The 19,508-nt window shown below is 35.6% G+C and overlaps 1 protein-coding gene across 7 annotated transcripts in view; it reads right to left on the bottom strand.

The window, feature by feature from the left end:
- SPATA6 (spermatogenesis associated 6) overlaps positions 1–19,508 on the bottom strand; it is a 178,886-nt gene that overhangs the window by 100,372 nt on the left and 59,006 nt on the right. For all 7 annotated transcript variants that reach the window (XM_077991555.1, XM_028844159.2, XM_077991547.1 and 4 more), the window contains 4 exon segments: positions 19,344–19,468; positions 11,378–11,458; positions 6,485–6,778; positions 1,757–1,844 (listed from right to left, as the gene is read on the bottom strand). In XM_077991555.1, coding sequence (XP_077847681.1) covers positions 1,757–1,844; positions 6,485–6,778; positions 11,378–11,458; positions 19,344–19,424 — 544 coding nt within the window. In that variant the 5' untranslated portion in view covers positions 19,425–19,468.

The raw sequence follows: 19,508 nt of genomic DNA, 5'->3' as shown, positions 1-19,508 counted from the left end.
ATTTCTTTTGCTATGAAGATATTATTAGGACAACTGGCAAAATCTGATTTAGCTTTATAGATCAGTTAATATTATATCATTGTTAATCTGCTACATTGTTAATTAACTGGTGTTAATCATATAAAATATTGTCTGAATTAATCTGTTCAGGCTACCATAACAAAATATCATGGACTGGGTAGCTTAAACAACAGAATTTTATTTCTCACAGTTCTGAGGACTGAAAATTAGAAATCAGAGTGTCAGCATGGTCAGATTCTGGTAAGTTCTCTCTTCCTCTCTTGTAGATGGCTGCCTTCTAGTTGGGTCCTCAAATGGCAGCGAGAGAAGGAGAGAACAAGTTCTCTGGTGTATTTGTTTGTAAGGACAATAATGTCATTATGAAGGCCCCATTCTCAGGACCTCATCTAAACCTAATCACTCCCAAAGCCTCCATCTCTAAACCACCATATTAGGGGCTAGGCCTTCAACATATGAACTTTTAGGGCATACAAATTCAGTCCATAATAATATTCCTGTCAAAAAAAATCTATACACAGACTCATACACAGACAGAGGAAAGAGAAAAAGAGAAAGAAAAAGCAAATATTATTGTTTATGGATTCTGAGTGAAAGCTATATGGCAATTCTTTGTACTACTATTACTTTTCTGTAAGTCTGAAATAATGTCAAAATAAAAAGTTAAAAGAAAACAACAAGTCATTATTGACCTCTCTGATTATACCTCTACATATAGGCAGCTGACTGCTTTGATTAAAAGTTATTAGAAATTACAACAGTTCTGCTGGCAAATATGTAACTGTCAAGAAAAATCAGATGCTTAAGTGTTCCCAAAAAATCTTCCAAAGAAACATCTACATTAAAGTTACTTTACATTGGCTTGTTCCTAACGCTCATTTTCCGTGTCCATAAGCTTCTTCCAAGAGAGAGAACAGTGTGTAACATCTGTTTCTAATTTCACATAATCTGCTATTGTGGATATAAAAGACTTGTTGATTATCACATCTATCTCCCTGTTAGTGCTAAAAAACAAAAACAAGCACGAACTCTGCATGTTTTCAGAAAAGAATGTTTAATTTCATCACTAAAAAAATAAGAGATTACACACAACATGTTAGAAATAGAGATGAAGCTCACTCAATGTAATGATTCTATTAATGATTCTATTTTTTTTCGCTCAATCTCTTTTTTCTTCCTCTACGACTTTATTAGTATGTACTAAATTAACTTTAAAGGCTGCTAGGGAATACTTATTGAACTCACTAGCCAATGTCTACAGATATTAACACTCAATACCCTTAATTATACAATACTATTTAACCTTCTTCACAAAAATTATATTCATATTGAACTTAAGAAGCAACTTATCTAACCATAGGACTGCTAGGGCTACAGATGAAAAACCATTCTTATCAACATAGTTAAAATTACTTGGTGAGAAAAGGGTTCCACAGTTAAGTTTATAAAATGTTGAGTAAAAGTAATCAAGTCATTTTTTACTAGAATATATCACATTTTTTAACATGTTAATATATATATTCTAAATCTCAAGATAGGAAATGATTTATAGTAGCACAGAAATCCTAATATTTTAGAGAGTAACTATATGGGTGCACCACAAGTTGTAAAAAGCTACATTATACAATATTATCCAATAATGTAACAAAGATTCTGTTTTTGTTAATTGATGCCAAATTAAAAGCTTGATTGTAGCTCAGGCAACTACGGCAATGAATAAAGAAAACTTCTAGCTTACCATTGTGCACCCTTGACCATCCATCTCTTTCACAGTCTCTGCCAGAAGATCCAAATAAAGTATCAGCCCTGGGACTTGGGGGATCAACCTAGAGGAAGCAGGATTTTTATGTAAAAGAGAGTTGAAACATTCCTACACTTTCAATCTCATGGCACCAGAAAAACTACTAGGGTACAGAGAGCATACATAATCAGGGAAATATGATGGTGCCCATGAGAGTCAGGCATGTTCCAAAAAGTTTATTCAAGTATTTTGTTGTTCGTTGCAAAATAAAATTGAAATTTAACTTCAAAAATTTTTAATTATATATATGTGCTTACTTTAAAATAAATAGACTTGGAATTGAAATGTTTATTACTCCAGTGCCTAGTTTGCTTTTTTTAACAAGGTTAAAAAAAGAGCAATATACTTTGCCATATTTTTAAAAGTCTAGTCATTTGCTTATCTCCTTAGCATGCACATTTTTAATTCAAACAGTGTCTTTACTTGGCTGCTTTCAGAGCCCAGCATGCTCAGTGATCTATAGCTTAATATAATAATAGTTAACCACATTTCCTAACAAAAAGTAAAAATAATGATACAAATGTGTAAAAAAAAATTCCTATTCATCAAAATTTAAAATTTTTGTGCATCAAAAAGTAATATCAACAGAATGAAACGGCAACCCATTGAATCAGCGACAATATTTACAAATCATTTATCTGATAAGGGGTTATTAACCGGAATAAAGAACCCCTACAACTCAATAACAAAAACAAATAGATTTAAAAATGAACTTGAATAGACATTTATCCAAAGAAGTTATACAAATGGCCAATAAGAACATGAAAAGGGCTGGGCGCGGTGGCTCAAGCCTGTAATCCCAGCACTTTGGGAGGCCGAGACAGGCGGATCACGAGGTCAGGAGATCGAGACCATCCTGGCTAACCCGGTGAAACCCCGTCTCTACTAAAAAAATACAAAAAACTAGCCGGGCGAGGTGGCGGGCCCCTGTAGTCCCAGCTACTCCGGAGGCTGAGGCAGGAGAATGGCGTAAACCCGGAAGGTGGAGCTTGCAGTGAGCTGAGATCCGGCCACTGCACTCCAGCCTGGGCGACAGAGCAAGACTCCGTCTCAAAAAAAAAAAAAAAAAAAAAAGAACATGAAAAGAAAAAATTCAACATTGCTAATCATTAAGGAGACAGAAATCAAAATCATAGTGAGATACTACTTCACTGTAATTTTGAGATACCACAAAATCATAGTGACATACCCATTAGGATGGCTACTATGAAAATAAAGTGTTGGAGAAGAACACTTGCAATTTGTTGGTGTGCAGTGCAAAATGGTACACCTGCTATAAAAAACACTATGTCAGGGTATCAAACAATTTAAAACAGAATTACGATATGACTCAGCAATTTTTCTTTTTCTTTTTTTTTTTTGAGACGGAGTCTCGCTCTGTCGCCCAGGCTGGAGTGCAGTGGCAGGATCTCGGGTCACTGCAAGCTCCGCCTCCCGGGTTTACGCCATTCTCCTGCCTCAGCCTCCCGAGTAGCTGGGACTACAGGCGCCCGCCACCTCGCCCGGCTAGTTTTTTGTATTTTTTAGTAGAGACGGGGTTTCACCGGGTTAGCCAGAATGGTCTCGATCTCCTGACCTCGTGATCCGCCCGTCTCAGCCTCCCAAAGTGCTGGGATTACAGGCTTGAGCCACCGCGCCCGGCCAGACTCAGCAATTTTTCATCTAGGTATATACACAAAAGAGTTGAAAGCAGGGCCTCAAAAATATATTTGTACACCTATGTTTACAGCAGCATTATTCACACTGTACACATTGTGACACAGCAACATTACTCATAATATCCAAAAGATGGAAGCAAACCAAGTGTCTACCAAGAGGAGAATGAACAAACAAATGTAGTATATACATATAAGAAAATATTATTCAACTGTAAAAGGGAGATTCTCACATATGCTATAACATAGATGAACCTTTATGAATATTATACTAAGTTAAATAAGCCAATCAAAATAGGACACAGGATATATAATCACACTTATATGAGGTATCAAGAGTAGTCAAATTCATAGAAATTGTAGAATGGTAGTGGTTGTCACGTGTTGGGGAGACAGGAATGTAAAGTTATTGCTTAATGGGCACAGAGTTTCAGTTTAGCAAGATGAAAAAAGTTCTAGAGATAGATGGTGGCATGGTTGTATAACAACATGAATATACTTGATGTCACTAAACTACACACTCAAAGATGGTTAAAATGGTAAATTTTATAATATATATAACCACAATTTAAAAAAACAATTTTTTTAAAAAAGACAACCCACACAATGGGTAAAATGTGGTATATAGCCTTACAACAGGATATAATTAAGCCATAAAAAGGAATCAAGCACTGATATATGCAACATGGATGAACCTCAAAAACACTGTGCTAAGTGAAAAAAGCCAGACACAAAAGGCCAGATGTTATATAATTCTATTTATATGAAATGTTGTATAATTCTATTTATAATTCTATTTATAGGCAAATTCATAGAGACAGAAAGCAGATTAGTGGTTGCCAAGACTATGGGAAGGAAGGAATGGGGAGTGAATACTTAATGAGTACAGAGTTTCCATTTAGGAGACGAAGAAGTTCTGGAACCAGATAGCTGCGTAACACTGTGAACATCCTTAAAACAACTGAATGTACAGTTTAAATCTGAAATGGTAAATTTATGTGTATTTTACCACAGTAGAAAAAGAAAAGATCTTATTCTGCGTAAATGAAAAATAAAAAGGCTGTTTTACTCCTCTAGGATAATTGCACCAGTTTCTTCGGAAGCATGCTAATTGATTTCTTAAAACTGTTTCCTTATCTTTAAGATGAAAGAATCTTGGAAGCATGTGAATTGATTTCTTAAGACTGTTTCCTTATTCTTTAAGATTACTTTTCATAAAAGTAATCTTACAATGTAGATTACCATGTACATTCACTACAATGTCTTTCCTGAAAGTGTTACATTTTGCATATGCATATATTAAGTTAAAATTGTGTTTGGTTACCAATTTGCTAACTGCTTCTAAAACCATGAATGGATATGGAGAAAAAAAAAACTCTATGTTTATAAATACAATTGGAAAATTCACTTTCCTATTTAATAATGTAAGCAATTTTCTAAGTATAGACTTAGGAGTAGGCATTTCTGCTTATTGAAAAGCTAGGGAGGGAAACCATTTAAATACAAATTTCAAAGTTTGTATCAAGCAATATTAGAATTATTCCATTCTAAACACTGACATAAAAAGTAATAATAAAACAAACATTTAAACAAAAGCAGTTATTTTTCCAAACAATTTTAATGTGGCTCACCCCTAAAATATTTCAGTTTACTTTTGTGCATAAGCGTTTTAATTAAAATGTTACTATTCCTTCGGATGAAAATATAGTATATCCTTTCTTTTCAATTTAATTTGTAATTATGGGAAGATTTAAAATTAAAGGCATTCTAAAACTGTCACCAAATATGCAACTAAAATATTATCTGAATATTGGTCAAACAACAAAAAAGTGACCAAAAGTTAAAATCAAATTCTGTAGAAATGAGAAAAGTAGTCACAACAACCTCAATAAAATACTGCCGCTTAAAAGCATCCATTATACTATAAATTTTCATTTATAATGAAACAATCTATTACTTAAGAGTTAAAAAAATGACTCAGTCAAAATATAGGTGGAATGAAATGTTGCTTAAGATAATATTTAAATTGTTTTAAAAAGGTATCATAAAGAAAATCTGAACTTTCAGATTGTGTATGTTCAAAAAGTTATTAGACCACCGAAGGGGCATATTTTCATGTTGGATGAATTCATTTTAAAATTTAGAAAAAATGAATTAAAGAAATTAGTCAGAAATATTTTTATAGATATCCCAAAAAGTTATTTTGCTTCTATCAGCACTTAAATCTTGAGGTTTAGTATTATTATATATATATTATATTAATTCATATTTTTATGAGTTTGAAAGCGTTCAGTGAAGAATTGCTTTTAAGGTAAAAATACTTTATAAAAGTTCAGAAAATTATGAAGATTCTGAGGGAGTCCTTTACTAAACATTCTGATTCCAAACCCTTAAATTTAGCCAAAGTCTATTTGATAATCACATAAACACAAGACTCTAAATTTCAACTATATCAACAGCACAATTCAGTACAGAAAGATTAGAACTAGGTTACCCTTAAATGAACTTTTTGCACTTTCAAAGGCCTTCCCATAACCATCAAACAACAATTTGCTTCGAAGATCCATTATACAAAGCTTACCCAAGGGATGTAATTTGAAAGGAAACTTACTTTCCATTTTAATTTTGAAACTTGAAAAAGGAGGGTCTTCCTTTTCATAAAGAATATTTGGTTCTCTTTTAAAACCCTACTCGGCCATTTCAGTACTAATGCCAATTACAACCAAGTTCAGTTGGTAGAGTTATGATGATATCTACTGTAGAAGAAAGGAAACCGGTACTGAGAGATTTAACATGGCATTCATAACACAGCTTGATCTCTGTCAGGTCTGAAGACTGAAAAAACCCAAGTTCTTTCATTCTAAATTAATTTCCATCTTAGACTGCCAGGGTTGCAGTCAGGAAAGAAAAGTATTAATATAAGCTAGAAGTTGAAAGATATTTCAGAATAACTTTTTTTGGGGGGAAAAACTGATCAGTTTCAAACAGAAATACTTAAGAGAACACATACATGTCTAATCACAAATGGAGGTTTATCTGTTTCTTTTTTGAACTCATAGGGTCCCAGATTTAAATGGGCCAGCCGCCGCCTGGTGTCTTCAGATAGCTCACACATGCGTCTTTTTGTGTAGGGAGATGGAGAGTGTGATTTTGAAGAAATTGTAGGCTGTTCGTAGTTTTTTGCATTTATACAGTATTTACTTCTCTCAGGTGACTTGGATTTTTTCTTTTGTGATCTTGATGTTCTGTTTTGCAGTCTGCCATGTGATTTTTCAACTGGAGCCAAATGGTAAATAAATTTATCCTAAACATAAAAAACAAAAATTAACTTGGTCAAAGGGGATTTTTAAAATTCCTATTGGTGGGAAAAAATTTAAAAAGTAATTTAAATAAGACACACGAAATCTATCAAAGCCAACTGGATCAGTCCTTCCTATCCGTGCTGATCCTGTGATAAGTCAAATCCACATTCTCCTAGATAACTCTTTCTGCCGTAGTTATTAAAGTACATTGTCTCAAACTTCCTTAAGTCCAACTAACAAGGACTTTATAAAAATTAAAGCCCAATACTTAATCACTTGAAAACTTTAAGAAACAAAGTCAAAAAAATTATTTTTCAGTATACTAAAAAAGTGCAAACATTGGTTATCAAATATATTTAAATATTCATGTAATTGGCTATATAAGAGAACTATGTTTAGTAATGTTAAAAATACATGCCAAATTAGTTGATTACAAAATCTTTAAAGATAAAACTATAAAAATAAGTTTCATCTCTTCTGCTATAATTATATATATATATATATATGTACAACACAAAAATATAAAGAACTCTATACATATTTTAATGAAATGTGTTATTTGGATTACAATACATACTTTTAAGCTCCCTTCCAAGCTGTAACCTCACAATGACAGATAAACATATCATCTTAATTCTGGTCCCATATTTTTATAAAATTAGAAACATAAAAAACATTATCAACTTAGTAATATATTTTATCTTCTAATAAAACTGGTTAGCAGTCTAAAAATTTTGAGGCTAAAATTTTATAATTCTAACTTTTTTACTGTTAGAATTACATCTTATTCAAATAATCTCTGCCTTATAAATGCCTTAATAGTTGGATTCCAAGCAAGTAACATAATATTTGATACTCTATCCAGAGTTATAAGAAGCTTTTTAATTCAAGAAAATGAACTGCTGAGAATTTTTAAATGTCTTCCTAACTTTAATCACTTTTAAAAGCCACCAATCCTACCTCCTGCTCTACTTCCTCAACACCTCTCTACTTGCTAAGGGTAACTAAGTGAATAAAATACAAATGTGAATAGGATGAAGAAGAGTCAAATTTTTTAAGTGGACACACAGGAAAGAAAATTAATTTTCCTAATTGGAAAAGTAAGCTTCAGCTGGGACAATGGTCTATGCATTTCATGCAGACCAGTTGCATCAGATTACTTCATCTTTCCTTCTTCTATAGTTCGTGGTATGCTTCTGGACCTTCTCCACCTTGTTCAATGATTTCAAAAAGTAATTCAGAATTTTTCTACCATATCCATTTCACCCATCTCTATGACATCACAGACTTACAGAAGCAAGGAATGTTAGCAATAAAAATGACCTTTGAGTTTACTAAAACATTCAAGCAATGAATCTTTCTAAGACCTTGGAATCATGAGTTTGTTTTTCAGCTTTAATTATCTAATTCTACTCCATCTTGGATTTCCTAAATATGCAGATCCCTTGCATCCCAATTCTTAAAATCCCTTGCTGACCAAAACCTCTTTTCTTCAACCTACTTCTTACTCACTGAATCTGTTACTTACCCTTCTCACCTCCTCAGTCCCTAGAACTCTTCCCCCAAGTTCTTTACATATTTTTAGTATCTCTTACCTCCAGACCCAACTAAACTCATCATCAGCCATTTCAGCAATGCTGTAAAGTTCCTTCTTACATATTTACCTCTGATTATATCAAACCTTAATTAACCTCATCTTCTTTATTAAAGCTTTTAATACTGCATACTACTAGAGAAAGTTATAAATTACGTAGCATTTACTACAAATGCATGCTGCCTAACCTAGTTATTCCTTAATGGATCCTGTTCATGCCGAGTAAAACTTTTAAAAAGTGACTGTGTTATACCATTTATAAAATTGATTGACCATGTGACTTGCTTTGGACAACAGGAAAATAGCACATGTAGCACAAGGAGAGAGACTTGAAAAGTGCTTATCCTCTCTTATTCCTAAAAACCTTCCTGCCACCACATGATGAGCTGGAATTCTTAGCCTGATAGATGATGGGACTATCTCATCCCAGCTGAAATCAAGTTCAACACCAGAAATTTAAGATCCTTCCCTGGGCAAAACATCTGCCACTGTCAGACATGTGAGTAAAGCCATCCTAAACCATTCATCCCTAGCCAACCAGTCTAGATTAAAAAAATCAACCAGCAGATCCACAGAACTGTGAGAAACATTTGCTGTTTTAAGCCACTAAGTTAGTGAGGTCTGTAATACAACCAAAGCTATGTGATACAGCAGATTAACAAATTTATATTCATAAAGTTACTACTGATATTTAACTACTTAATAATGAATTCCACTTTGCAGTAGGTAAAAACAATGAGTAGAAATGAAAACTAGTTTTATTCCAGAAAATTCATAGTAATATGCTTAATTTTTCAGTCCATTCAATTGGTGACAAAACATCCAATTTGAAAATAAAGTGCCAAAAGGAATAAAGATCATTACAAGTATTTTTGTAAACCTAAACATGTTTTTACAGTTTCACTCCTCTCAAAAGTAAAAATAGTTTGTATTATTGTCTTTGAAACTAAAAATGCTGCTTTACTGCTATTAAAACTTTAATTGTAATGAACATTCACCTTAAAAAGTAAACTTATCACCTTCTTAAATACAATCAAAGGGTGTTAACATTCAGAATTTTAATGTAAAAGTGAATATTGTGTTGTGCCTACCAGGTAATTTTTTCTATGTCATATTTCAACTACTGTCTTCTGTATCTCCCCGTCTTAATTTCTTTAAAAAATATATCATTAGTAACAGCTGCAATATTCTAAATAATGTTACATGCCAGACATATTGCATATATTCCCTAATTTTTACAGCAGCCTTATGAGGAATTTGAACCCAAAACTGTTTCTGGAAAGAATATCTAAAGAAAACATATTTCCTTAAATAATAACACCAATGCCTTTTCTCTCATATCTGTGTTCAATAAAGATCCCAAGTCAAAAAAAATAAAAATAAAAATAAAATGGAAAAGTCTTGTCAAAAGTTTCCAGATGGAAATGTTAGTTCATAAGTACAATTAAACTACAAATGGGTAATGGCTTTACATTCAGAAACAGCTTTCACCAAGCTGTACCCTTAGAATGTATGTACTTTTCTATGTGTATGCTACGTTTCAAACAAAATGTTAAAAAGAAAAAATTACTTCTCTATCCATCTATTGGAAGAACATACTCCAGTGTGATGAAAAAAAAACTGAGTCCAGGCAAAGCATTTCTAACCATTTACAATGTGCACAGTGCACATCTCTAAAACAAGTCAATAACATATCTCTGCATTTGGCAGCCATAGGTTTTTAGAGCTCTAAAAGCTGTGTTTCAGCTTGCATCTAAAAGATAAATAACTACAGCCTGACTCTGAATTATTAAATATCTTTCTAAATAAAATAAGAATGTTCCCCTCAATAATTCTATATTTTACCTTTCTTGGCTTAAGTCACAGTTATCATCCTCAGCAAATTTACTTGAATACTGATAATGCAGTGAATGAACAATCCACTCCTTCCATGATAAGCCCAGTCCTGCCCTTTTTGAGCCCTCTGGGCTATACATATTATTGGCTCTTCATCATAGATAGGTCACTGTTACCCAATCACAGTGCAACTGCACATGAGTGATATCTGGACATTATTAGATAACCTGTGGACAAGGAAGTAAGCCACCCTGGTGACTCAGTAATAAGTCAGACTAGGCTAGGCACATTAGTGCACACCTGTAATCCCAGCATTTTGGGAGGCCAAGGTGGACAGATTGCTTGAGCCCTGGAGTTCAAGACCAGCCTGGGCAGCATGGCAAATTCTATCTCAAAAAAATACAAAAGTTAGCCGCATGTGGTGGCATGCACCTAAAGTCCCAGCTACTAACAGGACTGATGCAGAAGGATCGCTTAAGCCCGGGAAATCAAAGCTGCATGCCACTGCACTCCACCCTGGGCAAGAGAGTGAGACCCTGTCTCAAAAATATAAAAAAAGGAAAAACAAGAAGTCAGACAAATGGAGTATTAGATCCAGATATCTCAGCTTACTAAAGGCTTTTTTCAAAGACACAGATGATCCTTAGGCTGGAATGTTCAAGATACTCTTGATCTGGCAGTACCAGTATGGCCACCAAACTGAGCAACAGTCCCTCAAGAAATCAGAGACAGTCAAGAAACCATACTCACTAAACACCAGTATCCCAGTCTGATAACTCTGCTAAAAAAGGTATCCTTTGAACCTTTGGCAGTAACCTGTAACTTCCATAACATTTCAAGAAGCCTAGATCTCTGTGAGATTACTTGATCCTAACATCTTTATGGTAGCTTGATTTCTGTGCACTAAAATCAAAAGGTCCAAGAAGTAAAAAAAACAGTAGTAATAATAATCACATGATAACATCCTCTATCATACATACCAAGCTTTTCATTCTCACATTTACTAAGATGTAACCAAACTGTTAAATACCTATATTGTTTTACTTCAACTAAAAATTGACACCCCAAAAAGTGAAAAGAGCTGCAGCCAAAATAAGTAACACTTGCCAAAAGGCCACAAATATGACCAAATAAATTAAACCATTGAATACTTTATATAAATAATTTTAACCTGAGTGCGGCATTTCCTTGAACTTATCAGACATTCAGTAATCACTGAAGTTGTAGAAAATTCCAGCTTTGGAGAACTTCCCTGAGAAGAAAAAAGAGGGTATTATTAGACATTTCCATTTAAATAGAAATAATTATTAATGATAAGAATATGACCTGAAGTAACAAACACCTGTCAAAGTTCAGCTGTTTCACTGTTAGTTTGAACTTTTTATTAAAGATAAAGACAACATAGTAATGGCTAAATGTTAGCAAGTAACAGTGTCTCTGCTGATGATTCCATTATGAGTGATTATATTACTTTTATAAAATAATTAGTCTATTTTTTCATTTTTAAGTATTTCCCTGTCAAATTGTTTTAAATTTTTAAACTATGACATATTATAGTCATAAATATATAAACATACTTAATAAATTTCAGCTTTTTACTTTTACAACTTAAGACATATTCAACTATATAGTCAAGAAACAAATGTTAGCTTGATTTAGCCATTGCACAATGTATACATATATCAAACATCATGTTGTATATCATAAATATATACAATTTGTATTTCTCAATTAATTTTTTTTCTTAGAGACAAGGTCTCTGGAGTATAGTGGTGCCATCACAGCTCACTGCAGACTCTAACTCTTGGACTTAAGTGATCCTTTCCCCTCAGCCTTCCAAGCAGCTAGGACTACAGGACACACCACCGCATTCAGCTAATTTTTTCATTATTTTGTAGATACAGGATCTCACTATGTCATGCAGGCTGGTGTCAAACTCCTGGCCTCAAGCAGTCCTCCAGCCTCAGCCTCCCAAAGCACTGGAATTACAGGCATGAGCCACTGGGTCTGGCCTGTCCATTAAAATTTTAAAAACACAAAAACAAAAAACCCAGCTCCTGGGCATATAGTTCTTGAAAATAGAAAAGATAAGTCTCTACTAATTCTGCCAACATTTTTTCCTATAATGTATCTTACATTCATATCTAGAAATGAACGTGGCTTATATTTCTAACATTTCAATCACCACCTTGAACACTGTTTGAAATAAACAGAGATAAATGGTAAAATTCGAAAGGACAGTCACAAAGTATCTGTGAAAATATTTGGAAGCACACAATTACACATTCACCAAAACATTAAAGAATACAGTCTATGGACAGGGCAGTTTCATTCTAATACAGTAAAAATCAGACACTGACCAAAATATTAGGTCAGTGCAAAAGCAATTGTGATTCAATACCTACATTTGGCCTCAACAAATCAAGTCTGTGACCAGCTAAGTTTAAAAACATCATACATGTTAAAAGAAAAGGTAAATCGGAGTTGCCTAACAATTGACTGAACTGATGTAGTCTCGAAAATCTAACACTGTCATTCTTACCACATTCTATTCATTAGAATCACTACAGTCTACACTCAAGAAGAGTAGTTAGGCTACATTTTTCAATGTGTGTTCTTCTACAACCATATCTTAATAGTGATATCCACTATATCTACTTGTTAATTACCTAGTACTACAAAACAAATTACCTTGAAACTTAGTGGTTTAAAGCATCAGTATACATTTATTATCTCACGTAATTTCTATGGGTCAGAAATCTGAGATAGGTTGAGCTATGTGTTTCTGTGCTGAAATTTCTCATGAAATTGTGGTCAAGATGTCATTTAGGCTGCAGTCAACTGAAAACTTGACTGGAGCTTGAAAATCTGCTTCTCAAGAAGGTTCATTCACAGGGCTGTTGGCTGGAAGCCTCAGTTCCTTTCTAGCTTTTGGCAAGAACATTCAGCAACTCATAAACCTCTCCAAAGAGCTACTGAGTGTCCTCATGATGCAGCTCTAGTTAATCAAAGTGGATGATCCAAGAGCAAAGCAAGAAGGAAGCCACAATGATGTAGTCTCAGAATCTAACACTGTCACCCCTACCACATTCTATTCATTAGACTCACTAACTATAATCCAAACTCAAGGACAGAGTAGTTATGCTACCTTTTCAATGAAGGAGTAGCAAAAACTTTGTGCACAGATTTAAAACCACAAGTCTGCTCTCTGACCACAAATAACTTACATTTCTCTCACATGCAAAATACATTCATGCTCTACCAAAAAAAAAAAAAAAGAAAGAAAGGAATTAAAATCTCATCCTTGTACAACTTCAGCCTGAAATCCAGGATGTTGGCATCTAAATAAAATCCTGGTATAGATAAGGCTGCTGAGGTGAAGTTCTTTATGTACAGCTCCTAAAATACAGTTTCTCACAATCAGAAGACATATGACCTAAAGAGAAAAGTTATCTGCCTCACACATGCCCAAGGTGCACATGTGCAGCAGGGACAGGACAATCACTATAGACATTCCTGTTTGAGCCCAGGAGGTCAAGGCTGCAATAAGCCATGATCTTGCAACTGCACTCCAGCCTGGGTGACAAAGAAAGACTCTGACTCAAAAACAAAACAAAACAAAAGAATCCCTTGTTCATCAGTAAACCTCAGCTTTTCCTCCTCAGGTCTTCAATTTATTAGATGAGGCCCACTCAAATTGCCAAAGTAATCTCGAAAGTTATCTCCTTTATTTAAAGTCAAGTGATTGTAAATACTAATCACAACTATCAAATACTTCTTAGAATAACATCTAGACTTGTGTTTGATCAAATAACTGGGCACCATAATCTATCCAAACTGACACATAAAATTAATCATCACACCATTTGAAATGTCAGTTCATCTATGCAGTCTACAACAAGATGCAATTCATTCATTCAATTTAATCAAGAGACATGTATTAAGTACCTACTCCAGGCAAGGTACTGTGTTAAGAGTTAAGGCCGGGCGCAGTGGCTCAAGCCTGTAATCCCAGCACTTTGGGAGGCCGAGGCGGGCGGATCACAAGGTCAGGAGATCGAGACCACAGTGAAACCCCGTCTCTACTAAAAATACAAAAAAATTAGCCAGGCGCGGTGGCGGGCGCCTGTAGTCCTAGCTACTCAGGAGGCTGAGGCAGGAGAATGGCGTGAACCCAGGAGGCGGAGCTTGCAGTGAGCCGAGATCGTGCCACTGCACTCCAGCCTGGGCAACAGCATGAGACTCCGTCTCAAAAAAAAAAAAAAAAAAAAAAAGAGTTAAATTCAAAGATGAGAAAGTCAAAGATTCTGTTTTTATAGAGTTCACATTCTAGAACAGGAGATATTATCATCATCACTACTCCATCCTCACCATCGTGATATTCATGGCTATCATCCTACCACTAACATTTATTGAGTGTTTACTTGCCAGACACTGCTATAACCATTTACAAGTTTACACTAATCCACCCAAAAACCCCATGATATCTCCATGTTATGGTGCTTTGCCAAAGGTTACTCAGTTCATCCATCAAAGTGCCAGAATTTAATCCCAAAAGTTGTCTGAATCCTTGCCATAGTAAAGGCTTCAGGAGGATAGCCTGGGACTTACAGATGATTATGCAGAATCACAAGAATTCCCAGAAGGAGTGCATTGTTTTCTGCCAGGGCAACAAACTACTGATTGAAGCATTTTTCCTATTCGTATTTAAATATAATGATAGATATGGCTAGATTTAGAACTGCCAATTTGGTGTTCAGTTTATATATGTTCTATGTATTTTTATTCTTTGATTCTTTCTAGGAATCTCACCTGCATATGCATAGGTAAGTGGTCATGCAATGAACCCATAGGAGTCCTACCCTCTACTGATGACTTGTGTGTAGATTAGGAAATCATTCAAAATTGCAGCCAGGACTTCAGTCTCCCTTGGCTTTCACTTTTGGCTGGACTTTCGCTGTCTCCCCTTGACAGGCAGTTTCACAGTCAGCCAAGAATAGGTGGAGAGTTTATCTCAGCCCTTTATTGTTACCTTACTCCCAGGACCTCCCTGTCAACTTTCTGGCAGATAATCTTTGCCCCAGTTAGAGCTCTGCCTAGCAAAGCTGTGGGGTTTCTTCATCTGCTCCAACTGAATCCACGACAGTTAGCTGGCAAAGACATAATATTTGTGCCACTGCCCAAAAGTGATTCTGTTCCCCCTGGTAGCTAAGCTGCTGATTTTTGCACCTAGCTCCAGAATAGATAAACTCTAGTTCTCAATTACCAAACAGAATATAACAGCACCCCAGGCAAGAATGTTAGTACTCTCGCCAGTTTTTCCCAAAGCTTTAGCAGTTTTTCAAGCATGAAAACTTCTTCATTTGTCTTACTTTGTCAGTTTCCAGTATCCTGAATTTGTTGTTTGTGAAAATTTTGTCTAGTTTTATAAGAACTCTCAATCTCTTCAAACTGCCATTCCTAAAAGTCCTAATTTTTATATATTTTTGTTTTAATAATCCATCATCTTCCAAATAAATGCAAAAGTAACTCAAATTAAATGATGAAAAGTAAATCCCTGTTAATGCTCCATACTCTTGAGTTTATATTACCATATTGGTATACTACAGAATTTTAAATTACATTAAAGAGACCATAATTTTAAAATGTGATTATTTGTTCATCGTATGTTTCCACACAGATCTTGAAATACTCTTTGAAGACGTTCATAGTACAGAAGCTCGCTAATGGACATTGAAATATCCCCAAATAAAGTATAGTTTTATAGACTTGCTACTTAGTCAACTTTTATACTTTCATTAAGATGAAGCTGCTTTTTCTTGGAATAGGGCATATCATAAATCTACAGGAGATACTACTTAGTTCACTATATTTGTTCATATATCAACACTCTCCTTATTCAGACTACTCTAATATTTTACAAAATTAGTTTTAAAGGTCTATCCAAATAATTTCAAGCTGAACAATTTTTGCTTTTCCTCTTTTGAAATGGCATGGGCTTCTCTCAGTTTCTCTGCATGGAAGACTTACTTTCAGCAATAAAATATTTTCAAATCATCCACAGAACTTGAAAGAAGTTATAGTAAAGGATAGAGAGTAAGCTGTCACTTGATGCAGCTTTTAATTTTAGGTATATGAATATGTACTTCCATTACATAAATGTTTTACAACTAATCTATCTAAATTCCTACTAACATATCAATTATTTCCATTTTTCACTATTATGAACAAACAGGTGAACATTCTTAAGAAGGCTCTTAGTATATCAGAGATAATAAATCTTTAAGATAGATACTGTATTCATTCATTTTTAACGGTACTGATAAAGATATACCTGAGAATGGGCAACTTACAAAAGAAAGAGGTTTACTGGACTTACACTTCCACATGGTGGAATGCAGGGAGGAGCAAGTCACACCTTATATGGATGGTGGCAGGCAAAGAGAGAGCTTGTGCAGAGAAATTCCCGTTTGTTAAACCATGAGATCTCACGAGACCCATTCACTATCATGAGAACAGCATGGTAAAGACCCATCCCCATGATTCAATCATCTCCCACTGGGTCCCTCCCATAACACGTGAGAATTATGGGAGCTGCAAGATGAGATCTGGGTAGGGACACAGAACCACACCACATCATTCAGTCCCTGGACCCTCCCGAATCTCATATCTTCACATTTTGAAACCAATCATGCCTTCCCAACAGTCCCCCAAAGTCTTAACTCATTTCAGCATTAACTCAAAAGTCCACAGTCCAAAGTTTCATCGAGACAAGGCAAGTCTCTCCCACTTATGAGCCTGTAAAATCAAAAGCAAGTTAGTTACTTCCTAGATACAATGGGGGTATAGGCATTGATTAAATACAACAATTCCGAATGGGAGAAATTGATCAAAACAAAGGGGCTACAGGCCCCATGCAAGTCCAAAATCCAGCAGGGCAATCAAATCTTAAAGCTCCAAAATGATCTCCTTTGACTCCATATCTCACATCCAGGTCACGCTGATACAAGAGGTGGGTTCCCATGGTTTTGGGCAGCTCCGCCCCATGGCTTTGCAGGGTACAGCCTCTCTACCGGCTGCCTTCACTGGCTGGCACTGTCTGCAGCTTTTCCAGGCACATGGTGCAAGCTGTCGGTACATCTACGATTCTGGGATCTGGGGGACGGTGGCCCTCTTCTCACAGCTCCTCTAAGCACTGCCCTAGGGACTCTGTGTGGAGGCTCTGACCCCACATTTCCCTTCCAGGCTGCCCTAGCAGAGGTTCTCCATGAGCACCTCGCCCCTGCAGCAAATTTCTGCCTGGGCATCCAGGCGTTTCCACACATCTTCTGAAATCTAAGCGGAAGTTCCCAAACCTCAATTCTTGATTTCTGTGCACTCACAGGCTCAACACCACATGGAAACTGCCAAGGCTTGAGGCCTGCACCCTCTAAAGCCACAGTCCAAGCTCTATGTTAGCCCCTTTCAGCCATGGCTGGAATGGCTGAGACACAGGGCACCAAGTCCCTAGGCTGCACACAGCACAGGGACCCTGGGCCTGGCCCACAAAACCACTTTTTCCTCCTAGGTCTCAAGGCCTGTGATGGGAAGAGCTGCCACAAAGGTCTCTGACATGCCCTGGAGACATTTTCCCCATTGTCTTGGTGATTAACATTCATCTCCTTGTTACTTTTGCAAATTTCTATAGCTGGCTTGAATTTCTACTCAGAAAATCGAATTTTCTTTTCTATCCCATTGTCAGGCTGCAAATTTTCCAAACATTTATGTTCCATTTCCCATTTGAAACTGAATGCCTTTAACAGCACCCAAGTCACATCTTGAATGCTTAGATATTTCTTCCACCAGATACCCTAAATCATCTCTCTCAAGTTCAAAGTTCCACAGATCTCTACAGCAGGGGCAAAACACTGCCGGTCTCCTTGCTAAAGCATAGGAAGAGTCACCCTTATTCCAGTTCCCAACAAATTTCTCATCTTCACCTGAGACAACCCCTGTCTAGACTTCATTGTCTATATCACTAACAGCATTTTGGTCAAAGCCATTCAGCAAGTCTCTAGGAAGTTCCAAACTTTCCCACATCTACCTGTCTTCTGAGCCCTCCAAACTGTTCCTCCATCTGCCCATTACCCAGTTCCAAATTCACTTCCACATTCTCAGGTATCTTATAGCAATGCCCCACTACCTCAGTACCAATCTACTCTATTAATCCATTATCATATTGCTATCAAGAAATATCTGAGACTGGGTAATTTATAAGGAAACAGGTTTAACTGACTCACAGTTTTGCATGACTGGGAAGGCCTCAGGAAACTTACAATCACGGTGGAAGGGGAAGAGGCACATCATCTTACATGGCAGCAGGCGAGAGAGAAAATGTATGTGCAGCAGGAAATGTCAAACACTTATAAAACCATCAGATTTCGTGAGAACTCACTTGCTATCATGAGAACAGCATGGGGGAAACCACCCCCATGATCCAATCACCTCTCACTAGGTCCCACCCTTGACACAAGAGAATTATAGGGATTAAAATTCAATATGAGATTTGGGTGGGGACACAGAGCCTAACCATATCGAATGGTATAGCAGCATATAAAAGATTCTAATTTTTTCACTTTTATCAGATTTATTAAATTTTCCCAATCTTATAGCTATATAAATGAAATCATATGGTTTTTTAACTTGGATTTCTCTGAATACTAATAAGTTTGAGTATTTTTTCAAATGTTTGTTATCATTCCTTAGAGAAAAAAATAAAGAGAAGAAAGAGACAGAGAGACAGAGATGGGATGGGGATGGGGAGAGAAGGGGATGACACAGATTTGAAGAATATCAATTAAAATTTTAAAAATTTTGAATGGCACTTTTTTTATTAAATTATTTTCATTTAGATTTTAATATGTTTAAGTAACCAATTTACTGTATTAGTCCATTTTTACATTGCTATAAAGAAGTATCTTTATATGGTTAAGTCACATATTGAAATCTAAAACAATTAAGATTTAAACTAAAAAACAAGAAGTAAACTAAATTACACTTTGAATTTGTTCTTCACATTTAAGATGGCAAGCGCTATGCGGTGGTTTCTGACAATGATTTTCCATCAAAAACTGATTCAGAAAATTGCAAGCACTTACTCGAAGGCCAGAAATCCTCCTCATGGTAACCTGGCGGTTTGAATCGTGATGTCCAGACATTTGGTTTGGACCCGGAAACATGAAATCCCGTGTATTTTCGTCATATGTAGACAGTGTTTCACCCACTACAAGAAAGATATCCTATGATTCAAATTATAACAAAAT

This window comes from Macaca mulatta, chromosome 1, assembly GCF_049350105.2.
Source record: "Macaca mulatta isolate MMU2019108-1 chromosome 1, T2T-MMU8v2.0, whole genome shotgun sequence".
Classification (NCBI taxonomy): domain Eukaryota; kingdom Metazoa; phylum Chordata; class Mammalia; order Primates; family Cercopithecidae; genus Macaca; species Macaca mulatta.
This window is presented reverse-complemented; position numbering and strand designations above follow the sequence as displayed.